This window comes from Schistocerca nitens, chromosome 4 (assembly GCF_023898315.1).
Source record: "Schistocerca nitens isolate TAMUIC-IGC-003100 chromosome 4, iqSchNite1.1, whole genome shotgun sequence".
NCBI lineage: Eukaryota > Metazoa > Arthropoda > Insecta > Orthoptera > Acrididae > Schistocerca > Schistocerca nitens.
In genome coordinates, this window is record NC_064617.1 from 146,010,781 (window position 1) to 146,030,089 (window position 19,309).

General features: G+C 44.5%; 1 protein-coding gene across 3 annotated transcripts in view; it reads left to right on the forward strand.

Moving 5' to 3' along the window:
- The window catches only part of LOC126253031 (bromodomain-containing protein 8), a 279,380-nt gene that overhangs the window by 85,240 nt on the left and 174,831 nt on the right, over positions 1 to 19,309 (forward strand). For 2 of the 3 annotated variants that reach the window (XM_049954097.1, XM_049954098.1), the window contains exon 6: positions 4,272 to 4,414. In XM_049954097.1, the coding sequence (XP_049810054.1) occupies positions 4,272 to 4,414 (143 nt within the window). The remainder of the gene's footprint in view (positions 1 to 4,271; positions 4,415 to 19,309) is intronic. The other variant, XM_049954099.1, reaches the window with a different exon arrangement.

The following is a 19,309-nucleotide window of genomic DNA, read 5'->3' on the forward strand; positions in this document are numbered from 1 at the left end:
AGTTTCGTTTCGTAATTAAGTACAAGAATAATCTGACTTCCTACAGCTCCGTATCGTCATACTCAGTATCATCATAAACCAATACAAAAGTAATTAAATTCCACGAAAAAATAATAAATCTGTCTGCCTCAAATACCCTAACACTTACTCTGACAGCAAAATATACTATGCCCACACAAACATCTAAAAATGTGGCTTGCCAGGAGCCATACTCAATAAAACAAAAAGAAAGAAAACGTCTAACAATCAAAAAGAACAATTTTGTCAGCACTCACCACATCTTGTGACTGCACTGCACTTGGTGGGCTTGAACATCATACTGGACAGATGACGTCCGCTATTCTGACACTAAATGTTATGGGAATATGATGCGAAATGTGGCGTATTGTCACCAAATGTAGCAGGTGGGTGCCAGGAGGTGCCGTATTAAAACTTGGCGACAACTTTACAAATGATTTATTTGTCTTATTTGTCTCCACTACAAAGCTCCGTTCACCTCGGTCCGTGTCTCAAGGTCGCCCACATTGCTGAGGTAGCACCCCAGCGACCTGTGCACACACCGCTGTGTCGAGCTGGGCTTGTACGCCAGCTACAGGGTTCCGATTATGTCAGGATGGTTGCGCCAGCAGCCGACTCAGCAGCCATTGGCCTCGTTGTCTCCGTGCCGCTCTGCTGGGAGCCGTAAGCCGGCCCCGTTGCTGCTTCTTCCACGCTAGCATAGCTGGGAATGTGGCGGCAAAGACCGCCCGTGATCTGGCATGTGAATCTGCAGCCCTTGCCATGAAAGTCTCTGGCGGGTATTGGGAGCCGAGACGACTCCCCTTGGTAGCGAGCTGAAGAGTGGCCCGCTCTGGCTGGCTGCAGACCCCACATTGGCCTCAGGTGGGGGAACAACCCCAGACGCGGTCTCCCAGCCAATAAAGCCAGTATGATTACTTCACCACATAGTTTGACCTACAGCACTCATTCTGACCAAATGATACTATAAAATCACTGTTCACATGTGACACTAACATTCTGATCTTATAACTCTGCATAGTCTCAAGTGTATAGCAAAGTACAGCTCTATGGTAAATGGCTGCAGTGGATTGTCTAAAATTACTTGAGGACCTCTGCTCTCTAAATGAGACAATTTTTCTTATTTATGAAATTTTTAAAAGCACCCTATATTATTAAGTCTACGTTGCACACCATGTTACTTAAGTATCCAATTGATAAATTCTTGGCATTTCCTACAGTTGTTAAATACTTACGGGATCAAGATGCATGACCTACTGCATCACAGCAGAAAACATTACGAGAAAGATAAATATGGCTGATATGCATGTGACATCAACTTCAATGTACATACACTACTGGTAGTCAGTAAAATTCTGTTCCTGAAATGGCAAACAGGCGGAATCGAACAACGTTGCTGTATTCCGTCCTGCATTTTCTGTGTTTGTTGAAACAGGTGGAATCACGTGTTCATAATCTTAGGATGTCTCATTTTCAAACTTCTTAAGTACTGTATGATGTTTGAAATATTATAATAGGCATAAATACTTGTCTGACCATTATGATAAACCCAATAAACAGCAGAAGAAAAACTGGGTGTTCAAAATTGACATTTCATTTTATGTATAACGGGTTGTGGAATGGGTGGAATTCTGAAGTTAGAAAAAAGTAGAACAGTTTCTCCACCATCAATACTACTGTAAGCTACCGTATTTACTTGAATCTAAGCCGCACTCGAATCTAAGCCGCACCTGAAAAATGAGACTCGAAATCAAAATGAAATTTGAGACTCGAAATTCAAGGGGAGAGAAAAGTTTTAGGCCGCACCTCCAAATCGAAACAAAGTTGGTCCATTGTTATATGAGACAATTTAGGTCGAATGACTGACGATACATCTACAGTAGGTTCGAGTCGTAAGCTTAGCAGTTAAGCTTTACTAGGTAGCCATTGCTATGCGTCACGCGCTCCGTCCATATTTATATGGGTACCTTTCATTTTTCACGTGCTTTGTCTGGTTTGAATTGACTGCTTATTTTGCTTTGATCTGGTAAGTGCCGTTCTCTTTGTTATTGGTGTTTACGTCACTCTAAACTGAAACTGCATTACTGTACTGTGTCGTGAATTGTTTGTTGCATGCGGATAATGAGTGTTTACGGCCTGTCCCTGCTCGCGGCATGGCTTGTTTTTGTGCGCGCTACTGCCGCTTACAATAAAAAAAGAGAGGAATTGTTTCATTAGCAAAACAATGGCAAGAGACTGCTATTTGTTGTTACTTACACTGCTGCTTTCTTTGATAATGATCAACAAGAACCAAGTAATAGACTGCTTTTTATAGAAGACGTTCTGAACAAGAGTTTAGCGAAAATTTTTCTCCGTTTGAAAATCTTTGCAGACGCCTCTTTAGTACATTACATTCTGCACAGAAATTAGTCATCTTAGATTTAAAAATCTAGTCAATTGCCGTGCTTCATTTCTGACTGTATCACTATTAGGCATAAGAATAATACGAATATAAACATGACATGCTATGTATATTCTTCCGCGTTTGCTGTTGTCTCACCCTAGTTTCGTAGTTTATTAGGCAGACAGGATTTAAATGAGATAGCAGCAAACACGAAAGAATACACGGCAAAATGTTTATATTCGTATTATTCATATGGCGAAGAGAATACTGTATGTGATTCACAATTCATAAAAGTTCCTATTAGCAACCATCTCTTCTCACAGGCAGTAAAAAATTCAGAACATAGGGTTGGCCATATTGACAAACATCCCAAACAGTCTTGCCAGTCGGAGTTTCGTAGTACATTGAAATGCTGCTACATTCGAAGATGAACAATACGGAATTTGTATTTACTTCGTTGGATAATGTATAAAATGCAGTGATCGAAACTTGGGCCGGAGAAGAAGGCTTGTCTTCCACCCTTTTTTGATGCGGTGGTTTTGGCGCTAGTATTTATCTTTGTGCCTGCAAAGCATACCTATGCAGCGCTACATATATTCGATGGCAGAAGTTAGTTGTGGCGGCACCTACCAACATTTTTCAGAACTTGCCCTTACTTTGCACTCGATTCTAAGCTGCAGGCGGTTTTTTGGATTACAAGACCCGGAAAAAAAGTGCGGCTTAGATTCGAGTAAATACGATACCCTCAAGCTGGACTGAATTGAGACTTCCTGGCAGATTAATACTATGTGTTGGACTGGGACTCGAACTTGAGACCTTTGTCTTTTGCGGGCAAGTGCTCTACCGACTGAGCTATCCAAGCACAAATCACACTCCATCCTCACAGCTCCAATCCTGCCAGTATCTCGTCTCTTACCTTGCAGACTTAGCAGAAGCTGTCCTGTGAACCTTGCAGAACTAGCACTCCTGGAGGAAATGATACTGCAGAGACGTGGCTTAACCACAGCCTGGGGGATGTTTCCAAAATGAAATTTTCATTCTGCAGCAGAGTGTGTGCAGATGTATATTCATATGAATGCACATTCAGCTGCAGAGTTATAATTTAATTCTGGACTGAATTGGTTGGAGCATTCTCCTTACAGTGTTGTTTCTCACTTGAAGGACTTACTGAAAGGTAGACTATTTTCTGGCAGTAGGTTCTAGAGGTTTGAGATGGCATTTGTATGCAGTGGGAAGTATTTTATCAGCTGCAAAACTGTGGTCATTCTGTTTGAGACATTGCAGCCAATTATTTTCTCTACAAATTAACTCACAATGCTAATTAAAGTAAAACTAGCTTCAGTTGCCTTAAAGAAATGATTGAAACAGCTTCTGTGCATATTGGTATAGAAATAAATTGTGTAGCTCTTGTGGTCTCACATTGATTATTAAACCCGATACGACATGTCTCATTGTTTTGAAACGTATTATCAGATATGTTTGTTTCTGTGGTGTCTACCTGAACAATATTACTTTGTTGTTTTGTTTGGGCAGAAACATAGAAAGTCAGCAATGAACTTGAATTTTAGAATAAATACATGTTGCTCATAAGTTGTATAAGATACTGACATCTTATACAGTCATTGTTGAACTAGTGTGTATAGTTTGTTTTCAGATACATTTATTTCATATTGTCTGTTTGGAGAGAGTCAGTCTTGTTTTTGACAAAACACATCAGTGTGAGTGCAGCTGCGAAGTTCTCCCTGACATTTTTCAGTCTCTTTGTATATTATACATGTAGCCAAGTAAAATGATGTCTGATAAGTGCTCTCCTAATTTCAAATTTTTACTATATGTGAATGCTTGCTATAGGATGACAAAGCATGTACAGTTTCTGTTTCAGCACCTTCACAGTCTCCTGTCCATCGTAGGAAGGGTGGGCTACCTCGACCAGTTGGTGGCCGCCGCAGCAGCAGTCAGTCGGAACATAGCAGTGAAGCAGACAGTCCAATAAGTGAGCCATTGAATGTAGAGGCGAGTAAATTACTCCTATATTTTTCCCAATATCACTCTGTGAAACTAGTTCGTGAATTTATCTTTGTTGTTATTGTTGCCACCACCACCACCACCACCAACAACAACAACAACCACCATTCAACATCCATTATAGTCTTCAGCTATACACATATGTCATGCACTTTTATTAGGCTTTGGTCTTTTGTTTCTTATTTATTGGAATTCATCAAAAAACTACCTTGCTTGATTTACTTAGCATCCAGCTGCCGGGCAACATGTCCTGCTTACCTCAATTTCATGTTCATACAATCCTAAACATGTCTCCACTCGAACTTGTTCTGCAGTCAATTTGCTTTTCTTATCTCATAACAACTTCCAACATGCATTCCTCAATTTTTGATGGTTTTCTTGTCAGAAGTCCATGAAGCAGAGCCATAATTCCAAACTGGTGATACACACTAATTGCAAAGTTTGTATGTGACAAAACACAATGAAAGCTTTATTAAATTTATCAAAAGACCTTCAGGCCATATTTACTTTGTTCTTGTTTCTGATGTTGTGCATCCAATAGTTGTCTTCAGCTGCACTAAATACAAAAATTCATTAAGACTGACTGCAGAATATAAAATAATAAATATATGATAATATGGAACTAATAAAATGGAAATATAGTAATAAAATGTCAATTATTGTTAGCACAAGTGATGTTATCGTACGTGACTACCAGTCTCCATAGTCCTGTGCCTCTCGTTTCAGTTGCACATAAATGATAAAATAATTTTCTATCTTATGACTCAATTTGACTTAGATTTTTAATGCAAATTCTATAAACTATATTTTGTAGCAAACAATCATGTTAAGCATCAGTATTAGCCACTGCTGTTGATCATACTGATTTTTATATTATTTATGTTGTTGGAGGTGATTGTGCTTGAAATAATAAGTAGGGGATGTATCTGGATTGAAAATGAGGGAAGCAGAAATTTCCCTACAAGTATGAAATATGTTATGCAGATATTGTGACAGTAGCCATTCTCGAATAATTCACTGTCCTTGGTTGATTGGTTTGTTGGTTGATTCGTTGGTTTGGAGGTGGTCATCGGTCCCATCGGATGAGGGAAGGCTGGGGAAGGGAATTGGCTGCACTCTTTCAAAGGAACCATCTCGGCGCTTGCCTGAAGTGGTTTAGGGAAACCGCGGAAAACCTAAGAAAGAGTGGCCGGACCCAGGTTTGAACCATCATCCTCCCGAAAGTGAGTCCAGTGTGCTAACCACCATGCCACCTTGCACTGTTTACTGTCCATGTCTCTTGACTTCCATGCATATAAGATAATTGAGTACCATATTTTATGGTCTGTAAGATGCATTTTTTCTTCAAAACATTGCCTCCAAAATACAGATGCATCATGTTCTTGAAATTAGTATAAAAAGTCCAGTGTTTGATTTAAAATTCCCGTCTGTTTTAAAAAATGCCTTATATTTGATGCTGCAGGAAACCTCTATATCTGGCAACATTGGATTCAACTGGCAGTAGTAGAGTTGCAGGGATTTACGAGCTTGCTAACACTGTCTCCCTCCCGCCCCGCTATCACAAATCCAGAACACAGTCCAACCCATGATGTGCCATTGCAGCCTACAGAGCCAGTAAACTCGAATTGAAAGTTACTTGTGTTATCAGCAACAGAAAAATATTTTTGTTAGTATCTAGTTTCATAATGGAAAAAAATAAGATATTCATATGATGCGGGCTATAAATTAAAATTAATAGCATATTCAGAACAACATGGAAACAGAGCAGCTGAGCAGCATTTCACCCCTCAACCAACAGAAAAAACCATTTGTGTTTAGCAGGCTAGAAAAGAAGAACTAAAAAACATGAGGAAGACAAAATGTACAAATAGAGGATTGACTCCAAAATGAACAAAGCTAAAAGATGACGTGTTGAAATGGATTCAAGGGCAGTGTTAGAATGACATTGGAATGAATACAAAAGTGGTTCATATAAGCTAGCACTACAGTGGAACTTAACAGACTTTAAGGGTGGAGTTGGTTGGTGCTACAGGTTTATGAAGTGTCATGGACTTAGCGTGTGAACCAAAATCAAAATATCTCAGAAAATGCCACAATGTTATGAAAGGAAAGTATTATATTTCCATCACTTTATTATTCAACATTGAAAGAAAACCAGTGTGGAGTAAGCCAAATAATGAATATGTGTAAAAGTCCTCTGACATTTGATATTCAGAGTAACAGAACAATTGATGTGATAGATGCTAAAGCTGTAACTATAAAAACAAGTGTACATAGAAAAAAGCACTACACTGTTGTCCTTTCATGTTATGTTGGCGGTACTAAACTTAATCCAGTGATCCTTTTAAAGCGTAGAACAATGCCAAAACCTTCGGAAATGCCACCATGTGGTGCTGTTCATGTACGTGACAAGAATTGGATGGAGGCTGACATGAAATTATGGATTAACAGAGTGTGGGAGAAAAGGAATGGTTCTTCACTGCAGAAGAGTTCTCTTCTTCTGGTAGATCAGTTTAGTAGTCATTTGAAAAATTCTGTGAAAAAGAAATTGTGATAGGGAAACAGAGCTTGCTGTTATTCCGAGAGGACTGACTTCACAATTGCAACCTCTTGATGTCTCGATAGATAAACAATTTAAAATGTACTTGAGAGAGGAATGCAACATGGGGATGATGGGTGAAATCCAACATGAATTCACACTGAAGGGAGCTTTAAAATGACTTACAATCAAACAAGTGTTTCAGTGGATAAAACAGTCATGGTCTAGAGTGAGAGACGATATTGTTACATCTTTCAAGATGTGCTCTTGATGGCAGTGAAAACCATCTTTTATATAAAGAGGACAGTGATGATGAGGATGAGGAAGAAGAAGAAGAAGAAGAAGAAGAAGAAGAAGAAGGAAGTTCAGTTGGAGATTTCCGGGGTTTTTAAAGACCAGTTTGGTTTTATAAACTATGAATTTTTTTAGTCTGGCTCTGTAATCTAATAATAAAAATAGTAAAAATGTTATTTTTTAAAAAATTACTTAAAAATTAAAGTATGTCTTATATCTGTAGCATCGTATGGTCCTAAAATAAAGTATATGCACACTTGATGCGAAGTCAACCTTGTAATGTGCTACACTTACATAGGCTGTGCCTCACTGTGGCATGCACTGTATAAGAATCTGAATGTAGCAGGTATTACAGCCCAACCACATCTTCCACAAAGCCTTGCACACACAACCAGATCATAACCATACCCCACCACAAAATCTATACCCCAGGTGGCTCACCAGTCTTTGGTGAGTTTGTGCTTGGCTACCACTGGGCCCCAGCTTTTGCAACATCTTTCCCTTTCTGGCTGCATGTCTGCCATCCTGTTACTCTTTTTCCCCCTTCCTTGGGGAACATGTCTGGGATGTTTTTGAGAATGTGTTCTGAGGCTTTAATAATCTGACATCAGAAAATCCCCCCCCCCCTCTCCCCCAGGGGTTCCACAACTCTTTTGTGGATACGTGCTTGGAGAGCACAGGACCCCGAGCTAGTGCGGCTCTCTTTCCTTTCCGGGCTGCATACCTTCCTTTTCCACATCCCCCCCCCCCCCCCTCTCTGCCTCTTCCCTTCCCCTTATCCCCTTCTGGGAGTATGTTCCGTGCCTACGTCCAGAGACGGACACTCGTAACTGTAAGACAGTATCTCTTCTTCACTTTCTATGCTCTGTCCTTCCTTTGTCTGCCTCTTTTCCTTGCCTCTTCTCTTTACCCTCTTCTCTGCTGCAGCGTTTCAGACCTTCCTTCTTACCTTTCCTTTTCTTTGTGCCTCCCTTTCTCTTTTTTTCCTCCCTATGTGTGTCTGAAGGCTGCCCCCCATTCCCACACGTAGCCGGTGACGGGGTAACGTGTAATTCCCTGCCCTGGGTAGACAGGTAGGACACGTACGTACCCCCTGGTAATGGCCAGGCCCAGGGAGGGGTGATTACCCGAGCTGATACCTTCCAAAAGTGCCGATTGGTCCCTCCGTGCATTTCTCGGGATGTGTGGCCTGAGGTGTGAACAATCACCTAAGGCAGGAGTGCCCTCAGAGAGGGCCCCCACAAGAAAGGAGTGCACCGTCGGAGACGCTGGTAATCATGGGGGATACTTCCGCAATGGTTTCCTCATCATCTATTATGTCTGCTCACAAGCAAAAGTTAAATGAGCCTCAGCCATGGACAATTCTTCCATCCAGTGCCACAGTTCCTTGTTGTTTCTTGGTTGGATGAAGGTCGAGACTTCTCCACAGTCAACCCTTTCATTATTCAGAAAGGTGTCGACGCAATTGCAGGTCCTGTAAAGTCTTGTTCCAGGTTACAAAATGTCACCTTGTTGTTAGAAACAGTCAGTGCCCTCCAGGCACAAAAATTGCTGCGTACTTCACTGCTACACACCTTCCCAGTCCGGGTGGAAGCGCACCGCACTCTAAATTCATCACGTAGGGTCGTTTATACACGCTCCCTCGACGGATTGTCCGATGAGGAAATTCAAAACTACCTGTCTGACCAGGGCATAACGGCTGTTCATCAAGTCATGAAAAGGGTTGACAAGGACGTGGTTCCAACCTGTACTGTCTTCTTGACATTTGACAGAGTTCAACTTCCATCGAACATAAAAGTGGGCTATGAGATAATTTCCGTTCGCCCTTACATCCTAAACCCTACGCATTGCTATCGGTGTCAGCGGTTCAGTCATACCAGCCAGTCATGTTCCAATCCGGCCAAATGTGTTGTGTGTGGCAAGGATACCCATGAGTGTGCTTGTACACCTCCATACCCTCGTTGCATCAACTGTATGGGTGACCATGCTGCTTCCTCTAGAGATTGGCCCATTTTCAAAGATGAGCGACTTATTCAGGAAATAAGAGTGAAGGAAAAGGTGTCTTCATTTGCCGCTCATAAGTTATTCACCAGTCGAAAGCCCACTGTGCCTCCGGCAGGTAAATATAGCACTGCCCTTGCATCTCCTCAGCCTACTAAGGAGGCAGCCACACAGACATGTGATCCCACCTTTTGTGCCACAGTCGTCAGATCGGCCAGTGCAAAGATCACCCATTCAACCTCTCCACTATCACCTGCTCACTCTACGGCTCACCCTTAATCGGATTCTGCTACACCACGAGCCCCAAAATCAGACACCCGGACTTCCAAAAAAAGAGCCTACTCGCGAAGATTTTTTACGTACCCCGACAACACAACCATCGATTCCTCCCTCATCTCAACATCCTGTTTCCAAGAAGGTTCATAAGAAACAAAGTTCCTCTCCTTCTCCACCATGGTGTGTCTCATTTACAGCGCCACCTGGCGGTAACCGCCCTCAGCCGTCTTCTGTTTCGCCAAGGCGTACTGCTGGCGGCCGATTTACCGGCTGATCGGTGGTGGCAGGAGCTGCCCCCGAACAACCTATGGATCAGGATCTTCTGCCTTTGGCTGAATGCCATTCCACCCAGTCGCCCGCCGGCTCTCAGCGGTTGTTGAGTTGCTCTCAACTGTGGTGATATTCTTCCCTTTGCTGTCCACCCTATGTCAATTATCCATTGGAATGTCCACAGCATTAGAAGCAATCGCGATGAATTGTCAATCTTCTTACGATCCTACTCGCCGGTCATCTTCTGTCTTCAGGAAACAAAGCTACGTCCCCACGATCACTTTGTTCTCCCTCATTTTCAGTCAGTCCGGTTTGATCTCCCCTCTGTTGATGGCACTCCAGCTCATGGAGGACTTATGATTCTTCTTCATGATACTGTCCATTATCACCCAATCCCCTTAAACAGTTCCTTCCAAGCTGTTTCTGTCTGTCTTTCCCTTTCTGGATACACCTTCTCTCTTTGTACCGTATACATTCCATTGTCCACACCGATGGCAAGAGCTGATCTCCTTCATCTCTTGGTCAGCTCCCGTCCCCCCTATTTACTGGTTGGGGACTTCAATGCCCACCACCCGCTTTGGGGATCTCTGCATCGTTGTCCGCGAGGCTCCTTATTGGTTGACGTCTTCCACCAAGTGGATCTTTTTTGCCTCAACACTGGGGACCCAACATTTTTGTCTGCCTCCACGGCGAATTTCTCTCATTTGGACCTTTCGGTCGGTACTGTTCAGCTAGCTCGGCACTTTGTATGGTTCGCTCTTGCTGATACACACTCGAGTGACCATTTTCCATGTGTCCTTCGATAGCAACCACAACTGCCATCTATGCGCCCGAGACGCTGGAAGTTTGCCCAAGCTGATTGGACACTTTTTTTGTCTCTAGCGACATTTGATGACCGTCACTTTCCTTGTGTCGATGATCAGGTCACTCATGTTACAGTATTTTTTTCTTACAGCCGTGAAACGTTCAACGTGACTGGATAATGCATAGTTCCTGGCCCCAGGTCAGTGGGTAGAGTTTGTATGTACCCCCTGGAACAGACCAGGCCCAGGGACGGGTGATTGCCTGAGCTGTTACCTTCCCTAATAAGCAGTTGGTCCCTCTGTCAGGAGTCTGGGAGGTGTGACCACATAAGGTGGGTGAGGCCCCCTCTGAGGGGGTACCTCCGGTTGGATGGAGCGCATCATCAGAAACACTGGCAATCAAGAGGGTTTCTCTCAAGATGAGCTCCGATTTGCCCCGGCGCACCAAGTTCCTTGGTGGAACGAGGCGTGCCATGACGCAATATGTGAGTGGTGATGTGCTCTTCGCTTTTTCCGCCACCATCCTGCTTTGGCCAACTGTATCCGCTATAAGCACTTATGTGCGTGATGTCATCGCGTCATCCGCGATAGCAAGAAGGGACTTCTTTACTAGCTCATTTAACACCTCCACTCCCTCCTCGGAAGTTTGGATTCGGATTCGACGGTTATCTGGCGCGCCTAGTTTCTCCCAGATGTGTGGGCTCACTGTCACACATACTCCTTTAGTGGACCCCGTCGCAATGTCTAATTCATTGGGTCAACACTTTGCTGAGATTTCGAGCTCTTCAAATTACCTGCCAGCCTTTCTCTCGAAGAAACATGCAGCGGAAGTGCATCCTCTTGCTTTCTCCTCTCAAAATCGCGAAAGCTATAATACTGTTTTCTCCATGCGGGAACTCCAACATGCACTCTCTTCTTCTCGCTCTTCCACCCCAGGACCGGATGGTGTCCGTGTCCAAATGTTGCTGCATTTACCATACCATAGTCTGCATTACCTCCATCACCTTCATAATCAAATTTTAAACGAAAGTACTTTTCCCAGAAGATGGCAGGAAGCTATCGTCGTTCCTGTTCTGAAACCTGGAAAGGACAAACATCTCCCCTCTAGCTATCACCCCATTTCTCTCACGAGTAGTGTATGTAAGGTTTTGGAGCGTATGGTGAATTGCCATTTAGCCTGGTGGGTGGAGTCTCGAAGCCTTTTAACACCTGCCCAATGCGGTTTCTGAAAACATCATTCTGCAGTTGACCATCTTGTTGCTCTTTCCACTTATATCATGAACAATTTTCTCAGGAAATGCCAAACGGTAGCAATATTTTTTGATCTGGAGAGAGCATATGATACCTGTTGGAGGACAGGCATCCTCCGCACACTGTTCTCTTGGGGCTTTCGAGGTCGGCTGCCCCTTTTTATTTGTGAATTTATGTCAGAGCGCACATTTAAAGTGCGGGTGAACACTACTCTCTCCCATACTTTTTCCCCAGAAAACGGGTATCGCAGGGCTCCGCGCTAAGTGTTGTACTGTTTGCCATCACCATAAATCCAATTATGGATTGTCTCCTTCCTGATGTCTCGGGCTCCCTCTTTGTGGATGATTTTGCAATCTTCTACAGCTCTCAATGGACCAACCTTCTTGAACAACGTCTTCAAAGATGTCTCGATCGCCTCCACTCTTGGAGCATCAAAACTGGCTTCCGCATTTCTCCCAGTAAGACAATTTGTGTCAATTTTTGGCACCATACGGAGTTCCTTCCGCTTCCCCTACATGTAGGCCCTGTCCACCTTCCGTTATCGGACGTCGCTAAATTCTTGGGTCTTATGTTTGACAGAAAACTGTGCTGGTCCTCCCACATTCCCTATCTTCCGGCTCGCTGTCTGCGATCTGTCAACACCCTTCATGTTACGAATGGCACCTCCTGGGGAGCGGACCAAGTGGTCCTTTTCCACCTATATCACGCCTTAGTGCGCTCGAAATTGGACTATGGAAGCATAGCTTACTCCTCTGCTTGGCCATCTATTCTTCGGCGTCTCAACTCCGTCCACCACCGTGGATTGCGTTTAGCATCTGGAGCTTTTTACACCAGCCCTGTGGACAGCCTTTATGCCGAGACTGCTGACCCTCGACTGTCCAATTGGCAAGCTGTCCTTCTGAGTCATTATGCTAGCCATCTGTCTTAGATGCCTGGTAATCCGGCCCATGACCTTTTTTCGACGCCTCCTTGGATTTATGGTATGCAGGCTGCCCTTCCTCTCTACTACCACCGGGAGTCCGCTTCCGTCAACTGCTACATTCTCTTTCCTTCCTTTTTCCTAAAACTTTCTTGACAACTGGGGGTACAGCACTGCCTTGGCTCTGCCTCCGGACCTGCCTGCTCTGTGACCTTTGTCAGCTTCCCAAGGGTGGTACCCCTTCTCTCGTTTATCATCGGGCATTTTCTGCTCTATGCGCACAAATGAAGGATGCCACATTTATTTACACTGATGGCTCAAAAACATCATTTGGTGTTGGGAGTGCCTATATTGTTGGTGACACCCCTAATCAATTTTGGCTTCCCGACCAATGTTCGGTTTTTACTGCGGAGCTTTACGCTGTTCTGCAGGCTGTCCAATACATCTGTCGCCATCAGCGGATGCAGTATATTATATGCTCATATTCGCTCAGCCCTCTCTTCAGTCTCCAAGCTCTCTACCCTGTCCACCCTCTGGTCCACCGGATTCAGAACTGCCTCCACTTGCTCCACTTGGGGGGCATCTCAGTGGCATTCGTCTGGATCCCAGGGCACGTTGGTATCCGTGGAAACAAGGCGGCCAATATAGCGGCCAAGGCTGCAGTCTCCCTTCTTCAGCCTGCTTTTTGCATGGTTCCCTTCGCCGATCTACAGAGTGTTTTATGTCGTCGTGTTACTCTTTTTTGGCATGCACATTGGTCTACACTTGCCAATAATAAATTGCAGGATGTGAAAGCTCTTCTCTGTGTTTGGACCTCTTCCTCCCGAACTCATCATCGGGAAGAGGTAATTTTAATTAGACTCCGGATAGGGCACTGTCTCTTTAGCCATTGACATCTTTTAAGTGGCAATCCTCCCCCACTTTGTTCCCATTGCTCTCAACTGTGGACGGTGAGACACCTTTTACTTGAGTGCCCCTATTTTACTCCGCTACGCGCTCGTCTACAGCTGTTTCTTGATATAATTTCCATTTTAGCAGATGACACGCGCTCAGCCGATCGCGTCCTCGAGTTTATTAGTGTCGGTGAGATGACGTCAGTCATTTGAAGCTCTTTTTGGGGTCAACAACCTGCCCTTCTATAGTGGTTTTCTAAGCTTTCCTTCTGTTTTTTAGTTTCCCCACTTTTTGAGTTTTGCTCCCATTGCTGCTGATTTCAATTTTTTAATTAATTTATTTATTTTTTTACTTAAGCCACAGACCGGGTGCGGAATTGCCGTAGCAGTTTCGCACAAAAAAAAAAAAAAACCAGAGAGAGAGAGAGAGAGAGAGAGAGAGAGAGAGAGTAGTAATCCCTTCATTGGTTTTTCTTTTTTCCTTTCTTTGTTCTCCATCTCCTGTCCATTCCCTGTGTTTGAGGTTCCTCTTTGTTTCCTTTCCCTTCCTGTGTGCTGCTGAAGACCGAATCACAGGTGACTGGATAATGCATAATTCCTGGCCCCAGGTCAGTAGGTAGAGTTTGCATGTACCCCCTGGAACAGACCTGGCCCAGGGACGGGTGATTGCCTGAGCTGTTACCTTCCCTAATAAGCAGTTGGTCCCTCTGTCAGGAGTCTGGGAGGTGTGACCACATAAGGTGGGTGAGGCCCCCTCTGAGGGGGTACCTCCGGTTGAATGGAGCGCATCATCAGAAACACTGGCAATCAAGAGGGTTTCTGTCAAGATGAGCTGCTAAACATATGAGTCTATGTCTACGAAATGTGAACAGAATGAGGCTAAAGATTCCCACGCTCTCCCAGTGCCACCTCAGTTCTTCATGGTATCACACATTGAAGGAGGTCAGTCCTTTGCTAAAGTTAATCCGTTTGTTATTCAGAAAGATATTGATGCAGTTGCAGGCCCTGTGAAATCCTGTTGTTTACGCAATGGCACTTTACGTTTGGAGACTAATTGTGATTCTCAATCAGAACAACTGCTTGCAGGTTCTCTTTTCCACAGCTATTGTCTGCAGCTCATGGTCTAGTGGCTAGCATTGCCGCCTCTGGATCACGGGGTCCTGGGTCGAATTCCCGGCCGGGTTGGGGATTTTCTCTGCCTGGGAACTGGGTGTTTGTATTGTCCTATCATTTCATCATCATCATCATTCATGATAGTGGCTGGATTGGACTGCATAAAAAATTGGAGTGTGAAAATACTTGGGCCTTTGTATGGACACTGATGACCGCACACTTGAGTGCCCCACAAACCAAACATAATCATCATCATCCACAGATATCCTGTTCATGTTGTTATTCACACTAGGCTGCTCGCTGGTCTGACTAAGGGAGAAATCCAAATGTACTTCTCTGATCAGGGTGTCACTCAAATTCATTGGGTCATGAAAAAGGTTAGTGGCTACACTCACTCCACTCATTTTTTTTCCTCACGTCTGATCAAGTAGTGCTTCCATCGAAGATCAAAACAAGCTATGAATTCATGAGAATCTGACTGTACATTCCAAACCTGATGTGCTGCTACCAGTGGCAATGATAAAACCACACTCAAATGTCCTGTTGAAACACACCCAAATGTGTTACTTGTGGTAGGGATGCTCATGAGGGTGATTGCTCGCCTCTCTCCCCCCACAGTATCAGTTGCAATGACAACCATACAGAATGCCCCGTGTATCTCAATGAGTGGGCCATCCAGGAGATCCGTCTGAAGGAAAAAGTACCTTATCTTGTTGCCTACAGGTTGTTGGCTAGTCAAAAGACCTGTGTTTTACCCTCTAGCACTTATAGTACCATTCTTGGTACATGTTGCTCCACAAAAGATACTGCCAAGCAGACTTGCAACCTCAAATTTAGCACAGTGGTTGTAAAATTCCCCAGTGTCATAGTAGCATCCCCATCTCCTCCTTCTCCAGCTGTGAAACCCCCCCTCAAATTTTCTCCTGCAGCGGCAAAATCACCTGCTGCACAACACGTTGCCTGGAAAGGACAGAAGGAATATACCTGTGAAGACTTTTTACACCCCTTCAGCCAACAAACATCAGAGTCTTCATCTGAAACCACAAAATCTCTAAGAAATTAAACAAAGTCAAACAGCCTTCTCCTTTGCCGACTCGGAGATCCTTTTCAACAGTTTCACCAGATGATACCCTCACATGGTCAAACTCCATTTTGCAGGTGCACACAGACAACAGTTTTTTTTTTTTTTCCCTGGAATCCTCAGACCGGCCCCATGAGAATGTAAACACCTGTATAGATCTTGTTGTGGAGCAGAATCCTCCAGCCAATGCACCCTGTAGCAGTGAATCTTCGAAGTCTGGCACTCGGCAACCACCAAGGTACAACCCTTGAGTTGTATCCTCCACCCATTTACCTGTCATGACTATCCTCCAGTTAAATGTTCATGGTGTTAGTTCCAAAAAGGAGGAATTGCGGCTGCTCTTGGAATGGCAGCATCCACTTTTTTTGTGCCACGAGGAAACAAAATTGTGTTCTCGCAACTGCTTTGACCTCTCGCATTTCTTTCTGGTCTGCTTCAAACCCCCCCCCCCCCCCCCCCTCCAAGGGAGGCATTCCATCTCATGGGGGAATCATGCTGCTCATCTGGGACTTCCTCCAGATTACTGGGCAACTCTCTCACCCCTTTTTGCTGCTCGGGGACTTGAGTGTACGCTATCCTCTTTCGAGCTTCCAGAATCTGTTAAAGAGGTACCCCCTCTTGGCTTACCACCTCAATCAATTCAACCTCATCTACCTTAACACTGGAACACTCGGGTTCCTTTCGGACTCCACGCACACCTATTCCCATATGGACCTCTCGTTATGCACTGCCCAGGTTGCCCATCATCTCGAATGGTCCATTCTTTCTGACATGTATTCAGGCTTCCATTTCCTGTGTGCTCTCTGTTTGCTGACTCCTGCCCACCTACGTGTAAACCCAATTGGCAGCTCGCTAAGGCCAACTGGAGGCTTTACCCCTCCCTGGTGATATTCAGTGAACAACATTTCCCCAGTTGTGATGACCAGGTAGAATATCAAAAAATGTTGGCCTTACTTCTGCAGAACATTCAGTTCCTCACACTTCACCTTTTCCAAGCTGCGTCTTCCGCAGAACATCTGATTTCTTAGACTTCACCTTTACTGTGGCTTGTCCCAGTCCCTTGGTAGACTGAGGCGTGCCACAATGCAATTCGTGCATGGAGGCATACTCTCCACTTTTATAACTGTTATCCTGTGATGGCAAACTGCTTTCGTTATAAACAGTTGCATCTGCAGTGCTGTCGCATTCTTTGGGACAGCAAAAATGCTAGCTGGATTTTATTTACTATTTCTTTTAACAGTTCCGCTCCCTCTTCTGCCATGTGGGCCAACCGTCGATGGCTTCCCCAATTTCCAGCAATGAGGCAGATGATGTCATTGTGGCCTCAATTGCTATCTCCAACACCCTTGAACTGCTATTTTGTGGAGATTTTGAGCTCCTCCCCCTATCACCTTGGCTTCCTCCATCAGAAATGAGTGGAGAAGGCTCAGGTGATACACTTCTCCTCTCAGAATTGTGAAATCTGCAGTGTTGCCTTTATTACGTGGGAGCTCGATCATGCTGTCACGTCATCCTGATCTTCTGCTCCAGGGCCGAATGATGTTGACATTCAGATGTTGCAGCACCTTTCTCTTGTCAGCAAGCACTTTCTTCGTCATATGTACTGTTGCATCTGGTCGTACGGCACGTTTCCGAGATGGTGGCCTGCAGCCCATGTCATACCCATACCTAACACCTTCCTTCTAGCTACCACCCCAATTCTCTCAACAGCTGTGTTTTAAAGGTGATGGAAGGTGAGTGATTCATGCCCGGCATAAAAGCTGGTCTCTAGTCTCACAATTTATTAACCACTGCACAATGTGGATTTCGAGTGTGCCGTTCTGCAGTTGACCATCTCATCACTTTGTCAACCCATGTCATGAATGGTTTTCTGTGGAAATACCACACTATGGCCATATTTTTTGATTTGGAGAAAGCCTATGTTTTTAAGAGGTAGATCTTTTCCAGGTGCGTGTGTGTGTGTGTGTTTGTGTGTGTGTGTGTGTGTGTGTGTGTGGCGTTGTCAGACACCTGTATCCACGAAGACTAGATGCCTCAGGGCTCTGTCCTAAGTGTCATCTTCTTTGCTATCGCCATTAAGCATAATATGGCCTGTCTCCCGCTAGCCATCTCTGGCTCCCTTATTGTTGATGATTTTGCAATCAATTGCAGTTGTCCACAGATTTGTCTCCTTGAGCGGCTTCTTCTGTCATGTCTTGATCATCTTTTAAACATGATGCATAGCTTTTGCTTTTCCACAGAAAAAAACTGTTTGTATAAATTTCTGGCGGTGCAGTGGGTTTCTTCCATCATCTCTACATCCTGGCCCTATTGCTCTTCTACTCACTGAAACTATGAAATTCCTTTTTTGTTGGACTTTCACTGTCTTACCTGGCCGTCCGCTGTACCCAATCCCTCAGTGTCCTTTGCGGCACTTCCAGGATAGCAAATTGGACTCCGTTTGTACCAATCCCTTGTACTTTCAAAACTTGACTGTCGGTGTTTCATTTATGTATATGCACCTCTGCCCATCTTACACCATCTAAATACAATCCATCATTGTGGAATCCGTTTGGCCACTGGTGCCTTTTACACAAATCCCGTTGAGAGTATCTATGTAGAAGCTCCCAAACTACCACTGTCATACCAAAGTGATGTTCTCCTCAGCGGATAAGCTTGCCTTTTGTCTTTCATGCCTGGTTACCCATCCTATCTGTCCTTCTTCAATGAGTCCTTTGACTGCTACTATGGGGCATGTTCCTCTTCTGTGTTACTTCCTGGAGTTTGCTTTCGGCTGTTGCTCAGGCAGCTTACTCCACTTTCACACTAACTCCACTTTCCTGATGAGTGTGAACCCTTCACCACATTGGCTTTGTGCTGTGGCCCCTGTTTGTATTGGACTTCATTTGCTTACTTAGGGCACTACTCCAGATTCGATCCACTGCTTCAAGTTTCTTGCTCTTCACACAGAACTTAGCAACAGTACCTTTGTGTACACTGATGGCTCTCAGACTGACCATGGTGTCAGGTGTGGCTTCATCATTGGATCTGTCCATTTTCACTATCGTCTTCTGGAACACTGCTCAGTATTTACAGCAAACGCCCTGTATCAGGCCACCCAGTACCTCTGGTGACACAGGCTTTTCAATTGTTGTGTGTTCTGATTCTCTCAATGCCTTCAGAGCCTGCGTGTGCTGTACACAGTCGATCCCTTAGAGCAGTGTATCCAAGAATGCTTCCATATGCCCGATTTTGAGGGAGCCACTGTGATGTTTGTGGATCCCTCGTCACGCTGGTCTAATGGGAAACGTGGCTGCTGATGCTACTGCCAAGGCTGTAGTCCTTCAACCTGACCCCGCTAGTTCTTCCATTCCTTCTGGTGATCTCTTGCGTCGCCACCTGTCAGCAGGTGATGTCACTTTAGTGTCACTACTGAGCTTCTCTTCATGGGAACAAGCTCCCGG